We start from the raw sequence: 25015 nt of genomic DNA, 5'->3' as shown, positions 1-25015 counted from the left end.
TTAAAATGGTTTTGTAAATTCACCCAACTGATTTCAAAGCCTATTTATTAGACAGTAGACATTCATGGAACATTGCAGGAGTGATATGACTGTAGGCACGGACAGCAAAATATACAATGTGGAGCATGTCCATTCCATGAGGGAATTAGGGGTAAACTAACGGGTATAGCCGTCACGCTATTGTCACGCCATTTCTGGTGTCCCCCGCCGTGATATGTTACAGGAACCCTGCCAAAGGCGGTGTCAAACCAAACTCATCCACTCACTGTACCTACATAAACTGAGAAGCAAAACAAACAAAAACCTATGCCTCTCAGCTGATTTCATCATATATTTGTTTTTTCCATTGAAAAGTCTCAATTTAACGATATCATATTCAAAATATTAACTCTACTGGTGCTAACTCAGCATTCGAAGAAAACAGGGTTTTATCTATAACAAAAAAAATATTTTAAACTTTTAAAAATTAAAAATGAATTTCATAATACACAACTGCTGATGGATATTTTAGACATTTCTTCTTTGAAAATTAAAAAAAAAGCTTTTTTCGGCACAAATGTACTTTTCAAACATGATAGGGGTCATGTGATTACAACTTAATTTCTTTACACGAATAGCCCACGCAGACACAGTATTCTGACTCGGGGCCGACCAGTCCTTGTGTTATCCCCTTAATGCCGAGCGCCAGGCAGGGTAACAACAAGAACCATCTTTTAACGTCTTTTGGTATGCTCGGCCGGGGATCGAGCTCCGGACATTCCGGTCTTCGGGCGGACGCTCTACCACTAGAACACGGAGGCGGTCCATAACAAAGAGGACATGGTATAAATAGTTAACTTCCTTAACATAACGATAGTATCTTCTCTGTTCTCTTGTAAATGACAAAGGAGACTTTTGAATAACGCACTGATGAGAAGATGCATGAACGTCCCATGTTAAATCTTACATGTCATGAATAACAATCTACGTATACACGAGTTATTTCCCTTTCTTGTCTTTGCAAACAAATACGGGAATGTGCGCGTGATGCACGATGTACTGACTCACGCTGCCTAGCAACGTCTGTCTCAACTTGCTGTGTCCCCGGGTACCCGTCACGATACACTCCGCGTCCTCCTCCTCTGCCAGGCGCACAATGGCGTCCCCTGGGCACTTGTCCGCCAGTCTCACCACGCGCCCGTGAATCTGAGGGACGAAGACAAACATTGATTCTTTGTGGCATTTAGTATATTTTGTAACATGGATGCTGTATTTTTTCTTTAATTTCCACAGTACAATATTCCCCATACCCATTCAAGGGTCAGAGAGGGGCGGTGGGGTAGCCTAGTGGTTTAAGCTTTCGCTTATCACGCCGAAGACCCTGGTTCGATTCCCCATATGGGTACATTGCGTGAAGCCATTTCTGGTGTCCCCTGCCGTGATATTACTGGAATATTGCTAAAAGCGGCGTAAACCCATACTCACTCACTCACTCAAGGGGTAGAACCTCCGATTCCCTGTTCAGGATGCGGAGGTAGCACAAAACACGTGCAGTTCATGCGCACGTGCACATTACGTTCTATCTATATACAGTAGACCGCCTCCCTGGTTTTCTTGAGAGGCTGTCTGCCTGGAGAGTGGAGGGTTGCTTGTTCGATCCCGTGTCAAAAAGACCTGCCTGGCGCTTTGCATTAAGTTAATAAAACAGGGATTGGTCGGCTCGGAAACAGAACTGTCTGAGTGGGGTATGTATGTTAAACTACGGCATGGTATCTCAGTGGGCTGGCACTATAAAACCGGATTTAATTCCGACCGACTAGAACAAACACGCACCCACGCGATTGTACGTCAACTGGGTTACCATTACTCAGTCATCAGCCGACTAGTGCGAAAACACGGCCAAACCAATACAGTAAAGTACCTGCCATGTACAGGACGCCCTCCTGTGACGTCAGGACGTGAACAGGATATTACTGCGATTTGTGCGAAGAAATCCATTTGCGACGAGCACCTACCTGAGGCGTAATAGGTTACCCCATAGACGTCTGTCTTGCCAAACATTGCGGAATCGTTTAAGAGCTGCTGGAATGAAGCCCCGAAGAGTCGTCAAACGCCCCCTACTGGTACAACGTCAACGGAACCTCAGAACATGGAGACGTATCCATTGGTCAGATGAAAGCAGGTTTCAGCTGCATGTGAATGATGGCCGAACGAAAGCGTGGATGCACCAATGTACAACATACACCCCCAAGAACATTAAACCAACTGTTCCGTTTGGTGGTGGCTCCGTGATGATATCGAGGTGCATAGCCCACGATTGCAAGCTACACCTTGTGACTGTACGGGGCAATCTCAATGGTGAACGTTACATCCGGGAAGTTCTGGAACCAGTTGTTGTTCTCCTTTTTGACAACCACCCTCTGACATCAAGACCCCTGTTAATGGACGATAACGCTAGACCCCACCGTTCAAGAGCTGTGACTACATATTGGGCAAACAACGCCTTGCAACTCTACCTTGACCTGCAATGAGTCCTGATTTTAACCCAATAGAGCACATTTGGGACATTCTTGGGCATAGAGTGCAGGCGGTGGACCCTCCTCCACACAATCTGGATGAATTGGCAGCAGCTTTGCATCATGAATGGGCACTATTTCCCCTTGAGATGATCCGACGTCTGACTGGAGGGATGGGGAAAAGGGTCGAGGCCGTCATCCGGGCACGCGTCGGCCCCACCCGTTATTAAACCTTTTTACATGCGAATGTCATAATGGACGTTAATGCACATTTTTATTAACTTTTTTTTGTTGATGTGTATATTATAGGGTTTTTCAGACCTGCTCCGGAAACGAGCACTACCGCCATTTTCAGTCAAAGTCATAGTCGTTTTGACAATCCCAAACTATCAAAAGGCACCAATTCATCAATAGACCTATTTGTGCCAAGTGTGGTCAATATATCGGTCGTGGTTTTTTAGTTCTGCTCCGTAAACGAAACGTGACTGACTGACTGACTGACTGACTGACGGACAGCACCCACTCCTCTATCCCCCGTCCACTTCATGGCGGGGGATAATAAGTCGCATCTGTCTGATTCGCCTACCCCAGACTCCTCAAGCCGGTTGTTGAGACTCGCGCAGACGCTCTGAATGTGTTCCTCTTCTTTCCGGAAGTGCTCGGCAATCTCCGCGGCGTCTGCGTTGAAGGAAAACACTGAAAATAGAACAAGAAAATAATTACATAGAACTCATTCTGTGTACATTGATTAGGTATAGGAATCTCCCTTTCGCTTCACGTGGAACACTTTCATTTGTGTTGTACCAGGCAATGGGTTGTCAGCTTTGTTAAGCAGCTTATATACCTTCTCATCAGTCGAGGACAGGGAGGTCGTCATATTGGAGGTAAGCCCATGGACGTCAACATGGGGCTAATGAAAATAACACTCTCGACCATAATCAGGTTATACTCGAAGCTCTTACATCCTTGTATAAAGCTGGCTACCGGCAGCTGTGGTTGCAGATTAAATACATTAGAGAAGCCAGCGCTGCCAGAACATTAGATTACAGTCGTTGACACAATGAGTGTCAGAAGCAACCACCACCATCAACAACCACCACATCCTCAACCACCACCATCCACAACCACCACCATCCACAGCCTCCACCTACAATCATATTCAACCACCATCCACAACCACCACCATCCACAACCACCACCATCCTCAGCCTCCACCTACAATCATATTCAACCACCATCCACAACCACCACCATCCACAACACCACCATCATCAGCCTCCACCTACAATCATATTCAACCACCATCCACAACCACCACCATCCACAACCACCACCATCCTCAGCCTCCACCTACAATCATATTCAACCACCATCCACAACCACCACCATCCACAACCACCACCATCCACAACACCACCATCCACAACAACCATCCACAACCACCACCATCCACAACCACCACCATCCACAACACCACCATCCTCAGCCTCCACCTACAATCATATTCAACCACCATCCACAACCACCACCATCCTCAACCACCATCCTCAGCCACCACCATCCACAACAACCATCCACAACCACCACCATCCACAACCACCACCATCCTCAACCACCACCATCTTCAACAACCATCCACAACCACCACCATCTTCAGCCACCACCATCCTCAACAACCATCCACAACCACCACCATCCTCAGCCACCACCATCCACAACAACCATCCACAACCACCACCATCCACAACACCACCATCCTCAGCCTCCGCCTACAATCACATTCAACCACCATCCCCAACCACCACCATCCTCAACCACCACCATCCTCAGCCACCACCATCAACAACAACCATCCACAACCACCACCATCCACAACACCACCATCCTCAGCCTCCACCTACAATCACATTCAACCACCATCCCCAACCACCACCATCCTCAACCACCACCATCCTCAGCCACCACCATCCACAACATCCATCCACAACCACCACCATCCACAACACCACCATCCTCAGCCTCCACCTACAATCACATTCAACCACCATCCCCAACCACCCTCATCCTCAACCACCACCATCCTCAGCCACCACCATCCACAACCACCATCCACAACCACCACCATCCACAACACCACCATCCTCAACCACCACCATCCTCAACCACCACCATCCTCAACCACCACCATCCACAACACCACCATCCTCAACCACCACCATCCCCAACCACCACCATCCCCAACACCACCATCCTCAACCACCACCATCCACAACCACCACCATCCCCAACACCACCATCCTCAACCACCACCATCCTCAACCACCACCATCCCCAACCACCACCATCCCCAACACCACCATCCTCAACCACCACCATCCACAACCACCACCATCCACAACACCACCATCCTCAACCACCACCATCCTCAACCACCACCATCCTCAACCACCACCATCCCCAACCACCATCCACAACCACCACCACCCTCAACCACCACCATCCTCAACCACCACCATCCACAACCACCATCCTCAACCACCACCATCCACAACCACCATCCACAACCACCATCATCCTCAACCACCACCATCCACAACACCACCATCCACAACCACCACTATCCTCAACCACCACCATCCTCAACCACCATCCACAACCACCACTATCCTCAACCACCACCATCCACAACCACCATCCACAACCACCACCATCCACAACACCACCATCCTCAGCCTCCACCTACAATCATATTCAACCACCATCCACAATCACAGCTTGACAGCTTCCACTGATATCAACTCCAATATAAAAAGCAGAATTGGGTGTGATATCTATGCATGATGCACATCTGATGTTTCTGTGTGTATAAAGCCGGGATTATAGGATGATTGTACAAAGAATATACGGCGTGTGAAACAGAGGCAGACTGTGAATAATTAAGATAATGGGTGGGTGATCGATAATTGCTTTACAAAAGACATTAGCAAGAACCATTAAATCCAGGCTCACAGATAAAGGCTTAACGTGGTAGCGGAAGCACATGGTAGTCAAAGACACGGTATAATTTCTCTGCATTATATATATGTTTATCAATATGTGACCTTTCCATGGCTACTATTGCCTGAACTCGATAGCGTTATGTGGGCGTAGAGTTTAACGCTGCACTCAGCAATATTCCAGCTATTGGACGGTGGTCTGTAAATAATCGAGTCTGTACCAGACAATCCAGTGATTGACATCATGAGCATCGATCTACGCAACTGGGATCGATGGCATGCATTAAATAAGTCAGCAAAGCCTGACCACCCGATCCCGTTAGTCGCTTCCTGCGACAAGCATAGTCGCCTTCTACGGCAATCATGGGTTGCTGAAGACCTGTTCTACCCCGGATCTTCACGGGACGATATGAGTTTTCGGATTGGACAGTTTCTTGAAGCTGGCTGAACCTATAGAAGAGAGACAAGAGGGCGATTGTAAGTCTTCTTCGACCTGACTTGTGTCTTTTCTACTTGCCAAGTGCGGATTGAAGACACCAACATGTACTAACACTATGCTGGATTACAGATTACTGAACAAGGCATGCAACATTGAAAGAATTAATTAATTAGCCAGTTACTTATTTCTGCTGCCCCCTATTCGACTGATTGTGTTGCTTTTTTTATAAATAATTGTACACCTGTGTGTAATAGTGTGTGTTTGAATAATTATATTTTGTATTGATTATTTATTGATCTTGTGTAGTCATTTAAGTGATTGTACAATTTAGTACTGTACGTACAGAGTTCCGAGTTAACCTCATCGTTTCAATTTGGAACTTACTTCGTGGCAATAGGTCTTAGTCGTCACCTACAGATGTCAGCTCAGTGGGTGAGGAAATGCCATCCCACTAATACGTTTCTATAACACAACTATTGCATAAATGTTTAGCAGAGATTGTTTTTATTGTTTTGGAAATGTTTTAGTCGCTTGTATGTTGTATACATATCTTATGACTTTTTTCCCATGCTGGCAAGTACAAAAGAAATTTCAACATATTATCAAAGTTATAATATCAAACAACAATTTTACCATGAATTCGGAATTCGGTGCAATATTTCTCAGCGTGCGCATATAATATATACAATGTGATTGGCTGAGTGTGAACACTTACGGAACTACTTTCGTCATATTCACTCGTGAATATTTCGATCACGAAATCACCCTTTTCAGTTTACGCTTGAAATCATCCAACCCTGTTACACACAATAACTGAAATACGTTGCTCCTGGTATTAACATTTCAAATACAGAAAACGTTAACCAGAAAAGCAAGATCTTATTGAAACTATCTATAATATTTTCTGAGGACGTACAAACGCAACTGATGATATATTTCATTGATGACGTCACTTAATAGACCGTCTGATGACGTCACTCAATAGGCCTATTTAATCAAACAAATTAGAAATCATAAAAGTCGACAAGTTTCTCCCTAATGCCGAATCGCTATATTGGTGCAATAAACTTGGACGCAACGTTAAACCCCATTTCACCTCACCTCTTAATGCCGAAGAGCACAAACGAGCAGTAGCGTTGTTTAACTGGACCCCCGTGACACACCGTTAATGCACCCTACTGCGCAAGCTCCTATTTCAAACAGGCATTAACCACGGAATGCGTGGCGTACAATTAACTCTTAACTGCATTGCCTGGGTCCTTACAAAACGTCGTATTCAGTCAGCATCATGCAACGGCAAGGATTTCACTAGGCTATAGAGCAGCATTAATGAGTCGTAAACACCTGATGAACTGTACTTGAAGAAAACTTGGCAGTGTGTATTGTGTATCCATGGATTAAACACTGTTTTTCACCAGCCCATACTGGGCTGACATTTTTACCAAATGCACCCAATAACCACTAAATGGAATCTGAAGTTTAACTGGAAACCGCTGCCAGTGCGTAAACACCAGGAGCACTATGCACATATGCTTAGACATGGTGCTTTTTCATAGAGTGACACTAAGCGTTACTTTACCGGATTCTAATGACATGACGAAGTCACTGCATTGTTAAAACATTAAAACGGCTTTTTACGTTTCCAAGGACACCATACTAGGGGTGTCTGAAGGGCTTTGAGCCCGCCTATGACGGACTGCGTTAGTGGAGTTGGCTGATAATTAATTTTACGATGCTGGAGTGCATTGATCCCAATAGAGTTGTTGTTTTTTCTGCCGCTGTTGTAAAAGGTCATCCACAGTAGAAATGACTTCATCATCAATTCCATAATACTTGTTAGACTGTTCTTTCTTCATGTTTGGGAAGAGGTGGATATCTGACGGTGCCAAATCTGGTAAATACGGAGGAGGAGTTCAAAGGCTCTCATTGCATGGCGACAGCAGACTTGTCCTGGTGGAACAACACACATTTAGTCAGTCTAACACGACGTTTAGCCTTGATATTCTAATGCGGTAGCCTGAACAGATTAGCATGATACTGTCAGTAATTGGAGGTACATGTAGTTCACCAGGATTCCTTTGGCAATCGCAGAAAACCGGAAAAGACCCTATTTGGAGGAGAGACGTTATATGTTTCAGCTGCTTTGACGGTTCTTTTGTCTCTGGCTTATTCTGGTGAACCCAGTTTACATCAATGGTTATACATCTCCCACCAGAATCAGCTGAGTCAGCCCAAAAGCGACGTAAATTGTCATGAGAAATGATGAACCTTGTGCGTTTCTGGTCAGAAGTCAGAAACCTTGAAACTCTGCGTTCTAAAGCCTTTGTCATGTCCATTTCATTCATCAGAATGTGCTCAACTCTCTCATGTATTGGCTGCTAGTATATGACGTTTGGGGAGTCGTCGATCATCCTTATTCGTATTATGGGTATTACCAACTGTTTCCTTAGTGGTCTGAGTTGAAGGTCTTCCAAATCTTGGACCATCTTCGAAGCTCTCTCTTGCCCACGTAACAGTTGCCAAAGAAGGGGAATCATCCCTTAAGTTGACATCACGTCCACAATGCTGGCTGATGGAACTGGAGTTTCACTTGGATATATCTGATGACCGCGCGGTAGCCAATTTTGTCTATTAACATCAGCAGAGATAACTTAGTCACTCTGCCTAATTGTGTATTTGTATTCAAATGCAGACTTTAAGCATGGACAGTATTGTACTTAACACAATGTACATTCAAACTGCTATTAGTGTTCAATACATACTTCGTAGTTAGGAAGCGTCTCAGTCTCCCCTCGTGCTCTTCGTTTACATGTTGGAGAGAACAAAATTAACCAGATAGTATTTGTTATAGCGCCATTACATAAATTATTTCCGCTGTGGTCAGGTAACTTGACCTTTCTATCAGTCTCTTGTAGAGCACAAAACGTTTTGTTTGATATGTATTGCGTCTCTGGTAAAACATAAAATATTGCGCTCGTTTTTCCTATATCAATCTGTATGTATACAAGAGTGCTAGCAATTTGGCGACATCCAATTACATCCTACCAGTACCGTGACGTCATATTTCATAAGTCACAATGATAGGTGTCACATCATAATAGTGGCGTACGGTGAAAAACTAAACCGTGAAAAACTGGCTTTCATTTTTTCACAAGCGCTTACAATGCCTGTCACTAAAATATCAATGTACATTGTTTGAGGTCATTGTTTTTTTAATTCCGAATATCAACCCACTCAAAACATTTGTCTGATAATAATGTAAGGAGAACAATGCAATGTCTGTGTGAGAACATGAAAGAACATGTTATGTCGGGCCGTGACGTCACATCTATTACATCACAATGGACTTGTGACGTCATAAATTTTATGCGCGGGTTAGAACTTTGAAAGGTTCAGTTCATTTCATAGTGTTCTGGCTAAAGTTAGGCACGCGGCTTGAGAGTCACTGTTTTGTGTTTCGAAGCTGAGACCTCCCTAGATCCTGACATCCCGTCCCGCACTGGCACTTCTTGGGGAATTACAGCTCTCATTACTAGATAATGCAAGTGCCAGGCCAAATACCCCAGTGGAAGAGTTGCATTGATCCTAGCTCATAATGTCAGGAGGTAGTTCTGTAGTAGCCTGTCTCACTGTCCCTGAACATATTACTTCCCCTTTCCCCAGTGCCTTACTGTAATACTACAGCCCTAAATAAAGCAAGTCTAGATTTTCTTCAGGGTCTTCTATCTGACTGGGATCCTTTTCCAAGTAAATGCAGTTTGTTTCATCTAAATGACATATTTTCCAAGATTAAGCTTTAGACTAGTTCTGGAGCAACACAGCTCAGTTCCTTCCTATAGTCGGTGGTTATGGTCATGGAGAGAACAATATGTTTCACAAACAAATGTCGGAAGTACGAGAGGCATGAAATACTTGAAGAATAACCTAAGATCTACGAGAAATAACGTGCCTGTCCCGACTCCCAAGTGAATGTAAGGTTGAAACCCAGAGCCTTTGGCTTGGGTAGTATCTCCATGTACAGCACACATTCACGAGGGACAGATATTAAGCGTTTCGAGTAGGTTATTCTATAGTTTACTCATTGTCTTTAAATTAATGAAATTGACAAAAAAACGTCTTAAATATCACCCCAACAGAGAAACATCACTGAAATCAGCCTACTGTTCAGATGAGGTAATCTGTTCATTTTGTAACGTCATGAACAATTGATGATGATGATGTCATATTGTTCTAAACAATGAGTCACGCAATACTCTGACATATCGCTTCAACCGACTATATAACCAGCATAGGTATCGCTAAAATGCACATGTGCATTTCGGGACAATGGTTAATGGTGGTTGTCAAACACGCTGTTCATACGCTGTGTTGTGGTTAGAAATGATATTAATAACATTTTAATTGTAAAGACGCCTTGAACTTTTACTGATGGTGATATAGGATATTGTCACTCTCGAGAGTGACGATATATTTTAATCGTCACTCGATAGAGACAGGGAATATATTTCACTTAAACAGCAGTTGAGATATATGATAGCGATAGGGAATTTATTTCACTGATAGATTTGACTATCTCAATGCATATAATAAAATGCATGCATATAATAAAATGCATTCCCTAACTGGTAATAGTAGTATAATGTCTTCTGGAGAGATCTACTCACGTGGAGAATGGAAGAAGTGGCCATATTCCGGACAGTAGCCAATCACTGCTTCGTACTCGTCATTAGTTGTATGGAGGTTGGCCACGTACCCTGTCAAAAGAGGAATAAGGTATTATAACTATCATTAGTCGTGTGGAGGTTGGCCACGTACCCTGTCAAAGGAGGAATAAGGTTGGCCACGTACCCTGTCAAAAGAGGAATAAGGTATGATAACTATCATTATCCGTGTGTAGGTTGGCCGAGTACCCTGTCAAAAGAGGAATAAGGTATGATATCTATCATTAGTCGTGTGGAGGTTGGCCACGTATCCTGGCAACAGAGGAATAAGGTATGATAACTATCATTAGTCGTGTGGAGGTTGGCCACGTCCCCTGTCAAAAGAGGAATAAGGTATGATAACTATCATTAGTCGTGTGGAGGTTGGCCACGTACCCTGTCAAAAGAGGAATAAGGTATGATAACTATCATTAGTCGTGTGGAGGTTGCTCACGTACCCTGGCAACAGAGGAATAAGGTATGATAACTATCTTTAGTCGTGTGGAGGTTGGCCACGTACCCTGGCAACAGAGGAATAAGGTATGATAACTATCTTTAGTCGTGTGGAGGTTGGCCACGTACCCTGTCAAAAGAGGAATAAGGTATGATAACTATCATTAGTCGTGTGGAGATTGGCCACTTACCCTGTCAAAAGAGGAATAAGTTATGATAACTATCATTAGTCGTGTGGAGGTTGCTCACGTACCCTGGCAACAGAGGAATAAGGTATGATAACTATCTTTAGTCGTGTGGAGGTTGGCCACGTACCCTGGCAACAGAGGAATAAGGTATGATAACTATCTTTAGTCGTGTGGAGGTTGGCCACGTACCCTGTCAAAAGAGGAATAAGGTATGATAACTATCATAAGTCGTGTGGAGGTTGGCCACGTACCCTGGCAACAGAGGAATAAGGTATGATAACTATCATTAGTCCTGTGGAGGTTGGCCACGTACGCTGTCAAAAGAGGAATAATGGATGGCAATTAGTCGTGTGGAGGGTCATTCATAGTTCAGTTCACGTCATGCGTGTCTCTGTTAAGATGTACTAAGTACAACTATCATCGACATATTAAAGCGTGGAAGAACAGAAGAGAACGACAACAGATCTGTAGATTTCTAATGGAGGTAATACACACATACCAACGTTGTGACACCTGGAAAAACGGAACGTACCAAGCGTTAACGTTGCACAGCGGTGTTGGATAAATATATACTTGCATTCTTGATCAAAGTTATATAAATCTTCAGCACATCTGTTTGTACACGTTCTGCACGTGCAAGTTTTTACGGGTGCTTACAGATTTGATTATTTACAGTGAGTGAGTTAGCAATTCTATAGCCACTACAAATGGGTTTCACATGTGGGGAATCGAACCCGGATATTCGGCGTGGCAAGAGAACGCTTTAACCACTAGGCTACCCCTACGCCCCGGTTATATACAGGCCGGCTAGATAATGCCTGTATTACTGCTGACTGTGGCGTAAACAACAAACAAACAAACAAGCATGGGCATAGAACGCCATATCGACTACAGAAATAACGTTATATATAACCAGTCACGATTATCTCTCGAAACATATCCATAGGACGTAAAAGGGAAAATAGTGGTGAAAATTATATGAATGGATCACTAAAACAAGTGATGACACCAGGTGTTCGACACAATGCTAAAGATGAACTACATAATAAACACATTCCCTTGCCCTATTCAAGATAATTACATCTGCACCGCGATTAGAGGAAATAACACCCGCGATATAAAGCTTAATTCCACACCGGATATTGACGGAGCCTCTTTAACTGCACAACTTACTATGGATGGAACATAGGATTTAATGAACATATTCTGCCAACTATATGGACTGCTGTCGTACTCCTTACTCGGCTTTGACCTTGGCTACAGGGTCATTGTCCGATGTCCACAGGGACACGAGCATCCAATGTATAATTGATTTAATTATTCCGACTGAATCCGTCGAAGAGGCTGGCAAGTGTCAAATGACTAATAAGAACTACTGCCTTAAATAAGGATGCTGTCTTGAAGCATTCTGTAAATTGATTTGTGGAGACCTCTGGCGTTCTTGAATTAATGCAAGAGTTGTTTTCACCTAGTCTTTGCAGTGAATGTAGTCGTATTTGCTGATGGTTGAGTGTAAATATTACGCAATTGATATGAATGCAATGAAAACAGAAATCTATGTTTAATATCGGAGTGAAAATATTTGAACCAGACGATTGTTTGAAGCGTGTCGTGAATCAAATATCAGTGAGAAATAAAACAAATCAATTTCTGTGCAAAACATAAAATGAGAAAGTTGAGTTTCATTGTAGCTCAACGCTCACTTTTCACGTGCACGTCACTTATCAATGCAACCAGTGGCAACTGGTACACAAAACCTTATAATTACTCTGGGACTACAGTCTTTTAATTCTTGTTTTGAAGGTTGAAACGCTCAAACTTTCAAGCTCGATCTCGAAAGTACTTTTAGCTTTAAATTATATCTTTGATTTTGGAAAATGAAATGCTTAAACTCTCGTTAATCACTCGCTTATTGCTGTTTTTACTGTGTTTCATACTTTTGGAATTTAGAACTATAAGAGCCGTTTTAAAGTCATATTTGAATTTGAGTTTTTGATCATAAGTTTGTTGTTGTCATGATTATTATTATTAATGGGTCAGTCAAGGTAGATATTCATTCATTTACTCATTCATTCATTCTCTCAAACGTCTTTTCTGTCTGGCGATTGTACATTGACATATGGCATTCTGTATTTGTGCCTGCGGCGCATAAATAAACATTTACTACCATCAGCAGTAAATACGCTTAGCATCCATCACACTGAACTGTCGGTTGCAAGTGACTTGTTCATAAAATATTCAACAGCGAGATGTTCCCCATAATCAATACACGTGCAGGTCTAATGTAACAAATCCTATTAAGGTCACCTGCCCTACTGTCAAGCGACTCAGATGGGGTCGGATGTTATTGTCATGCAGAGCAGCCCCCTGCTCTCACCCCCTTCACATGGGGTCAGTAATGACTGACAATAATTAATGGGGTCCAAATAATACAGATGCATTCAAATCATCCTGATTGTTGTTGGTTGGTTGGTTTGTTGTTTAACGCCGCACTCAGCAATATTCCAGCTATATGACGGCGGTCTGTAAATAATCGAGTCTGGACCAGACAATCCAGTGATTGATATCATGAGCATCAATCCACGCAATTGGGATTGATGACGTGTATCAACCAAGTCAGCGAGTCTGACCACCCGATCCTGTTAGTCGCCTTTTACGACAAGCATAGTCGCCTTTACGGCAAGCACGGGTTGCTGAATACCTATTCTACCCCTGAATCTTCACGGGTCCCATCCTGATTGTGATAGTGATGGCGTAACGTAACGTGATTGTTGATAAAGGGTGTGTGTGTGTGGGGGGGGGGGGGGGGGGGGGGGGGCGCACGGGTGGCCCAGTCGTCTGATGCGCCGCGATTCGCTGTGCAAAGATACGTTCCTTGGGCACGTCTGAGTCCTGCATCACTTCGGGCTTTCCTCTCCACATTAAGCTGACACGCCGTGATATGCCTGGAATACTGTTAAAAGCGGCGTTAAACCCAACTCACTCACTCACTCGTTGTAGCTGAGATGGAATCTCCCGTTTAACAATAACGACACATCAGCCACTAGCTTGTTTTTACGAATTTCAGTTACACTATTAAACATTATTTTACTTCAGGTTGACAAACTGGACATGCTTTTAAGTACTGATAAACGTTTTCACATGGAGAACTACAGAGACAGATAGGACTGTCTATCAATTTACCTCAATTCCCTTTCCCCTGAATCCCACCTATTTCAACCCCATCCGCAGCTTTCACCAAGTTAATTGATAGATCCATTCAGGCGTTCATCTGTCAAGTGAACAATCACATGTTGAATTGACTGATATCGTTAAGCGGTGCCTGTGCGAACTTTTCGTCTGAAGTAAAATTTGCACGATTAACAAATCTTACCAGTAATCACGTCGTACAATGTAAACACAGATGTTTTCAGGGAGTTTGAATTCATGGAATTCAAAGCGTTTGCAACCGAGGATGGTTTACACTATACCGATAAGTCAAGAGCAGGGGGCCGTCGTACAAAGCGATCTTAGCTCTAAGGTGATCGTAACTGCCGTACCTCAACACAGGCTTACGACAGTCGTAGCGCTAAGGTTGCTTTGTACAACGCTACCTAGGAAACTTGTGAAACTGGTGAATTGATTGTTGACTTCTACATGCATTTAAAGCTTCAGGGACCCGTTCCACAAAGCGATCTTAGTGCTACGACTGTCGTAAGCCAGTGTTAAAGAGTTACGACCGACTTAGCGCTAAGATAGCTTTGTGGAACGGGGCCCTGATCTATAACATGTCCGTGAAGAGATCGCCTGTTAAACAAAGTTGTATTAAACGGTGCTTATGTAATGTGGGAGTACGGGCGAGTACTAGAATGTCACAATCTCGTCTTTGCAAGACTTATGGACTTGTGCTGAACGATTATTTTAATCAAAAGCCACGCGGGACATATTCTCTCTATATATACTTGATGTCCTGATTGATAAGGTTTCACTAGATAGTTAGAGAGAACCCATTTTCATGGAAATGTTTACACTTGTGTCTGGCAATAGTTTTGTCAACTTAGTTGTCAACAAATTGGGTTAGGAGTAAAGAACATACTTAACACCTTTCCCACCTCGCGTCGAGAAATGTATAGTCAGTCGAACTATAGACAGCCGCCGGGTATCTACGTTTTAAACTTGAGAATGTTCATCTCCTTGATGGAGTTTTGAGAGGAAGAATAAAAATATGGATGGCAATGGTAACAAAACATTCAGGGACAAGAAATTGTAGTCATGTTTTCATGACGTTATGTGGTCTCCGAAAATGTACGGGATGGCTCAGACACGGGCTAGCAACGGTTGCTAAGGAAATGGACGGGGCTTAATTGGAAAGGTGCTCTATGAATTGCGATACTTTTTCAGATGCAATCCAGTCAGATAAATAAACGGAACACCCTGACTTACACGTTCTTCGTTCTTACATTTAAATCAACACTGGATCAAGGAGCATCCATATATCGTGTAATAAGCTCGCTATAACGAGGATGTATACAAAGAGTGACTATTTATAGCTCTGGTATATCTCAGTATAAGTAGAGGAACGCTACTTTATCAACATTATAGCAGTCAGCTGACAGCTTACAAGATTTTTGATTTTTTTTATCAAGCATGAGTCACACACACGCAAGACAATGAGCAGCGGACAATCATATTTAACAGCATAATTAAGCTACAGTTAGGTCGTCATGCACACTCTATTACAGCTGTATCTCATCCATCACACTGCACAACTCCGCCGACAGATGACGGCATGACATATCCATAAACCCGTCGTTGCCGACAGCGTCACCAGTTCTCGCGGGAAGAACTTTAAACATTCGTAAACGCATACGCAAACGCTCCCGAAAGCGCAAATGCGCCAAACCTACAGAGGAGTATTTCCAATCTGTCCATATTAAGAGATTAATTTTAACACTGCAGGAAATTTCCGATCATCTGTCCAGAGAGAATAGGCAGCCACTCAGTTGGTCACCGTAGCGCTTTGGTTTTTCAATACGTTATACATTCTCCATTTTTCTATGAAAATTGGGGCGGTCGGGTAGCCTAGTGGTTAAAGCGTTCGCTCGTCACGCTGAAGACCCGGGTTTGATTCCCGACATGGGTACAATGTGTGAAGCCCATTTTTGGTGTCCCCCGCCGTGAAATTGCTGGAATATTGCTAAAAGCGGCGTAAAACCATACTCTCTCTCTCTCTCTCTCTCTCTCTCTCTCTCTCTCTCTCTCTCTCTCTCTCTCTCTCTCTCTCTCTCTCTCTCTCTCTCTATGAAAATTAGAAAATACAGCTTTCACGATTACGAGTGGGGAAATCAGTTGCCTCAATCCATGTTTGGAAAGTTGCCCTATAGAACAGTCTGTTGCGTCACCAATAATGGTTTGCGACCTATTTAATACTTGCTGATATGCGCTTACAAAGGACCGCTACACTAACAATCAGGAGAATGGAATATCAGGAACACTGTGCGTTTACTTGCCAATCAGCATGACACGCAAACTACGATGTTCAGAGACGTCAGAGATCAGATGTTCATCCCAAAACAGACTGATTAAATTCAACACTGTAATGGTCTGGTATCCTGGGGTCGATTCCTTCGCTGGGATTACGGCATATCAAAACAATTTCACACTCTACCGCACACACGTCACACTTCCTTCAGTCTTCCGGCAAATGGACTAGCCCATCAATAAATAATAACATAAAGAAACAATTGCACCCTCGAATTGTTGAGTTGGGAAACACATCCTCTATGGCACTGATCCCGGAGGGTTCATAGTCAGTCAGGATCACATCAGGAGACAGGTGAGGTGAAATGTGGTTTAACGTCGCGTCCAAGATTATTGGACTTATATAGCAACGTGCATGTACGTGTGTGTGTTTGTGTGGCTGCTTGTACTAGTCCGGACTGATGCCGATTTATAGTGCTAGCTCACTGAGATACCATGCCGCAGTTTAACATGAATACCACACTCAGACACAGTATACTGACTCCGAGCCGACCAGTCCTTGTTTTAGCCCCTTAATGTCGAGCGCCAGACAGGGTAACAACAAGTACCATCTTTTAACGTCTTTTTGTATGAAGCGGTTGGGGATCGAACCCCGGACCTTCCGCTCTCCGGGCGGACGCTCTACCACTAGATCACGGAGGCGGTCTCATCAGGAGATAGGTCACTACTGCACTGTCGCCTGATGGTGTCCTTCAGCAAAGTCAACAGTCTAACATAGGTTTGTTTGATTTTGTTGGGGAGTAGACCAAATGCACTAGAGTACATTTTGTCATCAACCAGACAATGTACGATGTACACTTGCAGCCACAAGTTTGGGCAGACAAAGATATAGACAACGCGATGAATGTTTGGAGTCTGCTTTGAAGTCTGGCCAACTCTCTGCGATTGGTTATTATACATCTGTACCCCGGGAGCGTGGAACGACTGTCCAGTCTATTCAATTTACTCCACTATTTTGGCTAATCTGTGTTGGCAAATTATCGAGACTGATTATTCTCTGGCATTGACGTTTTATATATATTATTTACGGTATTTCTACAGCCGATTTGATGTCCCGGGCCCATGTTTGCAGTGTTAGAAATTAGCACCAGTCCTGTAGCCCTTGACAAACTGCCCATTAGTTAAGGTGGCCTAAGGACTAGTAGAGATTTGCCCTTAAGAGTTGTGCTCTATGTTGTCATTATAAGGACTAGTGGACGGAAACTGTTAGTTTCTACCGCTGGTTTGTTTGTTGTTTATTCCAAAGTCAGTAGTATTCAAGCTAATGTACAAGGTTACGTTCCAAAGCGCTTAGACGACCGTAACTCCCATTCTTCAACAAAGACCTACAGCCGCAATACCATGGTCTACTTTATTACCATATTGACTTACAATATTGGTCGTCCTATACTTGCTTTATGGATCGCTCTCATGATTTATTCACGTGGAACAACTCACAGTGGTGGACGGAATAAATACAGACGAAAACTAAGACAGCTTATGTTTAGCGAGACCGCGCCTTGATACCACTGTAACTACGGTGAAATAACACTATCTGAAGCCAACATTACGCATTATTGCAACTCCTAAAACCCACATTTCATATGTATACTAAGATGGTGTAATAGTTTATTATTATTATCAACTTACACCGATACATACGTATACGTTAAAAATGGATTTACCAATATCATTGCAGCAGTAATGTTCTTTCATGTAAAATACAACTCGAAAATATAACGTTAATCGTCGCCTACCATATCCGACATGCAGATATGGCAAATACTATCAGCAAAAGGAACATTATAGCAAAATAACTTTGTAAATATGGGAATATAGCTAGCGTCCAGGAATTTAAAATACCAGACATCAAATTTATCAAAGAAAATTATGAAAACATGGCATCATTGTGTTTATGACTGGCTATAGCTGATACCACGAGAACCTGTCGAAAGAGTTCGATAGGCCATGATTTCTCTCCGGATAATCCTGCACGACAAATTTTCATAGGTGAGATTGACCATCAATCAGGACATGAGGCGTGAAGAGGTGTTCATGTTGTGTTGCTGTGTTGCTATTGTTGTGTAACTGACCCCGTGTCATGGTATGAAGATATCGATCGTGTATCGACCGCTGGAGTATGCATCCTTTCTCAATCAAGTTTATATCCACCTCTCAGGAATTGTTGGCCATTTAATTACTTTGATTTGAATCCCAGCATCTAATGGTGTATTAGCTGTATTCCACGACGCCAGCGGAAATGTGAAACTTGACTTCTCGAAGACGTGGGTGAAGTGAGATGAAATAAATTATTGCACTTATATCAGCGACATCCAGGTGTGTGTGTGTGTGTGTGTGTGTGTGTGTGTGTGTGTGTGTGTGTGTGTGTGTGTGTGTGTGTGTGTGTGTGTGTGTGTGTGTGTGTGTGTGTGTGTGTGTGTGTGTGATCATCTACCATCGGATGAGTGGGATCTTTTGAATAAACGTGGCGAATGTACTGTACACTAGGGGTGTGACAATACTAAAAGACCTGTAAACAGTGTTAGTCCATAGGCTGAATAATAACCTAGTCGCTAACGGGATACGGTCTCAGCCACCTGGCTCTTGTTTGTCCACTTCCGAACTCATACCGGTTTCATAGTTCTAGCCCACCCCAGTTGAACATGGATACCCCACACAAACACAATAAAATGACTGAGAGACGAAAACGGCATTGTTTTATCTCCTTTATGCCAAACGCCAGGGTAACAACAAGTGTCATCATTTGGTCTGCGCGCCGGGGATCGAATCATCGGTCGACGTTCTATCCACTACGGGGCCGTCTATGTACTTACAATACAACTGTGGGGGAATTTGTATGCTTCTGATTGTGCGTGCATGGTTGCTTATACAAGTCCAAACTAATACCGGTTTCATAGTTCTAGCCCACCACAGTATAACAGGGATACTCCAATCAAACACATGCTGACTTCGAGCAGACCAGTCCTTGTTTTATCCTCTTACTGCCGACGCCAGGCAGGGTGACAACAAGTACCATCTTATGTTATGACTTCCCCTCTTCCAGCAGACGCTCTGTCCATACGGTAACGCAGATGCTCTTACAAAAAAGTCAGTGTGACCCAAAATGAACAGCATCTCACGGACGTACACAACATCAGTGTTATGCAAACGTCCCTGTCGTCACTGCCCACACAGAATGTAATAAGACGTAGTCAGGTATAATTGCCGTCACGGTGTCTGATCTCAGGGTATGATATGACGCTAAAACCCGAGTTGTTTGACCCACGTGATGAAGGAAAACATCTGCATATGTGATGTAAAAAGGGATTTCACAAACAATGCTTCAGACCGCGTCGACACAATACAATTCAATAACGCTGTAAATCGACGTAAATGCATTACAGAAGTCTAAACTCGGGCCGACAATTCATCGATCAGCAGGGAATATGTTCAGCCTGGCGCACGTACAAACAAGATATATTGATGGATTAGTTCCATGTGCTATGCATCAGACACAGTTATATAATTAGGACACGGAAATCCTTTTCAAAGGGAGTGCAGAAACTGAACACTTCTCTCACTGCGTGTATATACAGACCTATACCTCTCCCGTGCAATGTGGTCCCTCTCTTACCAAGTGTATAGACCCGACCCATACCTCTCCCGTGCAATGTGATCCTTCTCTTACCAAGTGTATATACAGACCTTTACCTCTCCCGTGCAATGTGGTCCCTCTCTTACCAAGTGTATATACAGACCTATACCTCTCCCGTGCAATGTGGTCCTTCTCTTACCAAGTGTATATACAGACCTATACCTCTCCCGTGCAATGTGGTCCTTCTCTTACCAAGTGTATAGACCCGACCTATAGCTCTCCCGTGCAATGTGGTCCCTCTCTTACCAAGTGTATAGACCCGACCCATACCTCTTCCGTGCAATGTGGTCTTTCTCTTACCAAGTGTATGTGCCAGACCAAAACCTCACATGTGCAATGTGGTCCTTCTCTTAACAAGTGTATATACAGACCTATACCTCTCCCTTGCAATGTGGTCCCTCTCTTACCAAGTGTATATACAGACCTATACCTCTCCCGTGCAATGTGGCCCTTCTCTTACCAATTGTATAGACCCGACCCATACCTCTTCCGTGCAATGTGGTCTTTCTCTTACCAAGTGTATAGACCCGACCCATACCTCTTCCGTGCAATGTGGTCTTTCTCTTACCAAGTGTATAGACACGACCCATACCTCTCCCGTGCAATGTGGTCCCTCTCTTACCAAGTGTATATACAGACCTATACCTCTCCCGTGCAATGTGGTCCTTCTCTTACCAAGTGTATATACAGACCTTTACCTCTCCCGTGCAATGTGGTCCCTCTCTTACCAAGTGTATATACAGACCTTTACCTCTCCCGTGCAATGTGGTCCCTCTCTTACCAAGTGTATATACAGACCTATACCTCTCCCGTGCAATGTGGTCTTTCTCTTACCAAGTGTATGTACCAGACCAAAACCTCACATGTGCAATGTGGTCCTTCTCTTACCAAGTGTATATACAGACCTATACCTCACCCGTGCAGTGTGGTCCTTCTCTTACCAAGTGTATAGACCCGACCTATACCTCTCCCGTGCAATGTGGTCCTTCTCTTACCAAGTGTATATACAGACCTTTACCTCTCCCGTGCAATGTGGTCCCTCTCTTACCAAGTGTATATACAAACCTATACCTCTCCCGTGCAATGTGGTCCTTTTTTTACCAAGTGTATATACAGACCTATACCTCTCCCGTGCAGTGTGGTCCTTCTCTTACCAAGTGTATAGACCCGACCTATACCTCTCCCGTGCAATGTGGTCCTTCTCTTACCAAGTGTATATACAGACCTTTACCTCTCCCGTGCAATGTGGTCCCTCTCTTACCAAGTGTATATACAGACCTATAACTCACCCGTGCAATGTGGTCCCTCTCTTACCAAGTGTATAGACAGACCTATACCTCAACCGTGCAATGTGGTCCCTCTCTTACCAAGTGTATAGACCCGACCCATACCTCACCCGTGCAGTGTGGTCCCTCTCTTACCAAGTGTATATACAGACCTATACCTCTCCCATGCATTGTGGTCCCTCTCTTACCAAGTGTATAGACCCGACCTATACCTCCCCCGTGCAATGTGGTCCCTCTCTTACCAAATGTATATACAGACCTATACCTCTCCCGTGCAATGTGGTCCCTCTCATACCAAGTTTATATACAGACCTATACCTCTCCCGTGCAATGTGGTCCCTCTCATACCAAGTGTATATACAGACCTATACCTCTCCCGTGGAATGTGGTCCCTCTCATACCAAGTGTATATACAGACCTATACCTCTCCCGTGCAATGTGATCCCTCTCTTACCAAGTGTATAGACCCGACCTATACCTCTCCCGTGCAATGTGGTCCCTCTCATACCAAGTGTATATACAGACCTATACCTCTCCCGTGCAATGTGGTCCCTCTCATACCAAGTGTATATACAGACCTATACCTCTCCCGTGCAATGTGGTCCTTCTCTTACCAAGTGTATATACAGACCTATACCTCTCCCGTGCAATGTGGTCCCTCTCTTACCAAGTGTATAGACCCGACCTATAGCTCTCCCGTGCAATGTGGTCCTTCTCTTACCAAGTGTATACACCCGACCCATACCTCTCCGGTGCAATGTGGTCCCTCTCGTACCAAGTGTATATACAGACCTATACCTCTCCCGTGCAATGTGGTCCCTCTCATACCAAGTGTACGTACCAGACCCAACCGAAACGTCGCTCCTAATTTTAAAAAAGAAGTTGTTCATCCACATATCTTATCCTTACTCAGTACTCTTATCTTATCCTTACTCAGTACTCTAACTTCTAAATGCCCCTCAAAGAAGGGTGGGAGTTGGGTAGGGTATTCTTCCACTTGCACAGACCCAACTTCTACTGAATCCGTGCAAGGATGCCCTTCTCTTACCAAGTGTCGGGGAGTTATAATTAAATACCACTGGATCAGCATTGAATGTGGGCTTGGTCTCAAGTGGGCGTATGTTCTATTTCAAACCGGACAGGGTTTATAAATAATAGACGTCAAAGCCAGAGAATAACCAACAACTAATTCCCCTGAGCGTAAAGGGCAAACTTTCCTTGGAAATTATATGAACGGACAACTGAAAATCAATGACACCAGGTGTTCGCCATATGGGTAAGCATGTCCTGCCCTGCCCTGCCCTGCCCTGCCGATAGCACTTCCACTCAAACAATTAACATTAAATTTTTTTGTTTGTAGCCTTACACCGTACGGCAGCCTATATGTGTGGTTTCACGCCTGACTTACCCGACACTGTTACCGGCAACACGCTGCCAGTGTAAGTAAATAGGTAGACAACATGCGAATGTTTTGTTTGGGACGCCGGTCGCTACAAAGGCACTGCACAAGAACAGGTGATTCTCATATGAACATGTACTCACATTCAAATGCTCTCACGGAGTAGTCGCTGCCGTCCATAGCTATCACCACTCGCCGGGCTGGGTGCGAGTGTGCGGCCATGTTTGACACTGTATGTCGTCTGCCTCCTTCAAGCGACCTGAATAATCCACGATGCGATAACTCGAATATAACGGTGGTCAACGTGTACGAACGAACTTCCGTGTGCTCTCCGGTATCAGCGTGCTGCAGTCGATGTCAGTCGACAGTGGAGTCGTGCAGTGTGCACTCAGCCTGACGGGTAATCTGTGCACGTTGACGAATAGTGCCAGAGCAACTGAATGACCCAATTCAATCAAATGCTGGTGTATTTGGAGGCTGATATTAGTTAATGTTGTGTGAATATTCCCGCTCAGATAAGATAAGATTTGACGCCGCGCGAAGCAATATATACTCACATGCAAAAGAAACGCAACTCGACTATGCAGTATACATGTTATTTATTTTCAACAGAAAAGACAAGAAATACTAATGGGGCAAGATTGACAAATGACAAGATTGACTGAAGATAGTTTAATGGCTTAAAAGGCAGATGACATAAGTGTTTTTTTCAAATGCTAAGGGGCTTACACAGTTTCGGGCCAATACCCCAAATGTCAGTCAATACCTCGTGTGACCACCATTAGCATTGATCACTGCCACACATCTCCTGTACAGTGTGTGGATCAGACGATTTGTGAAGGCCCAAGGGATCCTCCCCCACACATCCAGAGCAGCTGTGCGTAGTTCATCGACAGTTGTAGGGACTGGTCGCACATTGTGCAGACGCCTTTGAACCTCATCACACAAGTGTTCGATGGGGTTCAGATCAGGGCTGAGGGTTGGCCACGGTAGAACACGGATGTTGTGTTGTTGCGGAAAGGCCATGGTAGCTCTGGCAACATGGGGACAAGCGTTGTCCTGCTGGAAAATGTGTTGTTGATGTTGTGCGAAAAATGGAACAACGTGGGGTCTGATCACTTGGTCGATATACCGCTGAGCAGTGACGCCGTGTTCCCGACCTTGACCAACATTCAGAAAGTACATGAGTCCAAGTCTCACATTAAGTCCAATCCCTGCCCATATCATGACGCTAGGTCCACCCCATGGATCCCTTTCCACAACGTTTCTGTCAGGGAAACGATCACCTCGACGCCGCCAAAATCTGACTCTTCCGTCTGCATGGGAGACACAAAATCGACTTTCATCAGAGAAGATGACACGCCTCCACTCACGTGACGCCAATTGTGATTACCCTGTGCTTGTTGATGCCGTGGTTGGAGAACAGGACGACGTGCTGGTCGGCGACATCTGAGGTTGTTAGAACGGCGACGTCGGATCACAGTATCCCGGCTAATGTGTCGATTATGCGTACCTATGGTCTGTCGAGCACTTTCACTTGCAGTTTGGAACGGATGTCGCTGGTGTTGACGGGTAATCTGCCGATCTTGTCGAGGTGTGGTGACCCTAGAACGACCGCTCCGAGGAAGGTCATCTGTGGTCTGTGTAGCATTGTATCGATGCAGGAGACGGTAAATTGTGGTTATGTTAACGTTGAAATGACGGGCAACATCTTGGACAGACCCTCCAGCTTCCAAACGTCCGATAGGTTTCTCTGAATTTGAGTTAGGCGTGGCATTGTTGACCAAGGAGTGGTAGGTCCAAGAATCGGCCACAGTTTTATTCCCACTACAGTTCGTGCATTTTCGATTTCGCGAGAAATGGGTGCATGATACCCACATATTCATTGAAATGGTGCGTTTTGGC

The 25015-nt window shown here is 44.1% G+C and overlaps 1 protein-coding gene across 1 annotated transcript; it reads right to left on the bottom strand.

Annotated features, from left to right (window-relative positions):
- Nucleotides 1-540: 540 nt before the first annotated feature.
- Nucleotides 541-23527, bottom strand: LOC139445986 (TRAP-T-associated universal stress protein TeaD-like). Its single transcript, XM_071227247.1, has 4 exons — nt 23254-23527; nt 10595-10684; nt 3082-3191; nt 541-1185 (listed from the first exon to the last, which is right to left on the bottom strand). The coding sequence occupies exons 1-4, from the start codon at nt 23330-23332 to the stop codon at nt 979-981; spliced, it is 486 nt and encodes a 161-aa protein (XP_071083348.1). The 5' UTR covers nt 23333-23527; the 3' UTR covers nt 541-978.
- Nucleotides 23528-25015: the final 1488 nt, after the last annotated feature.

The sequence above is a fragment of the Haliotis cracherodii genome, unplaced genomic scaffold (assembly GCF_022045235.1).
Source record: "Haliotis cracherodii isolate W230 unplaced genomic scaffold, xgHalCrac1.p SCAF_6, whole genome shotgun sequence".
Lineage (NCBI taxonomy): Eukaryota > Metazoa > Mollusca > Gastropoda > Lepetellida > Haliotidae > Haliotis > Haliotis cracherodii.
This window is presented reverse-complemented; position numbering and strand designations above follow the sequence as displayed.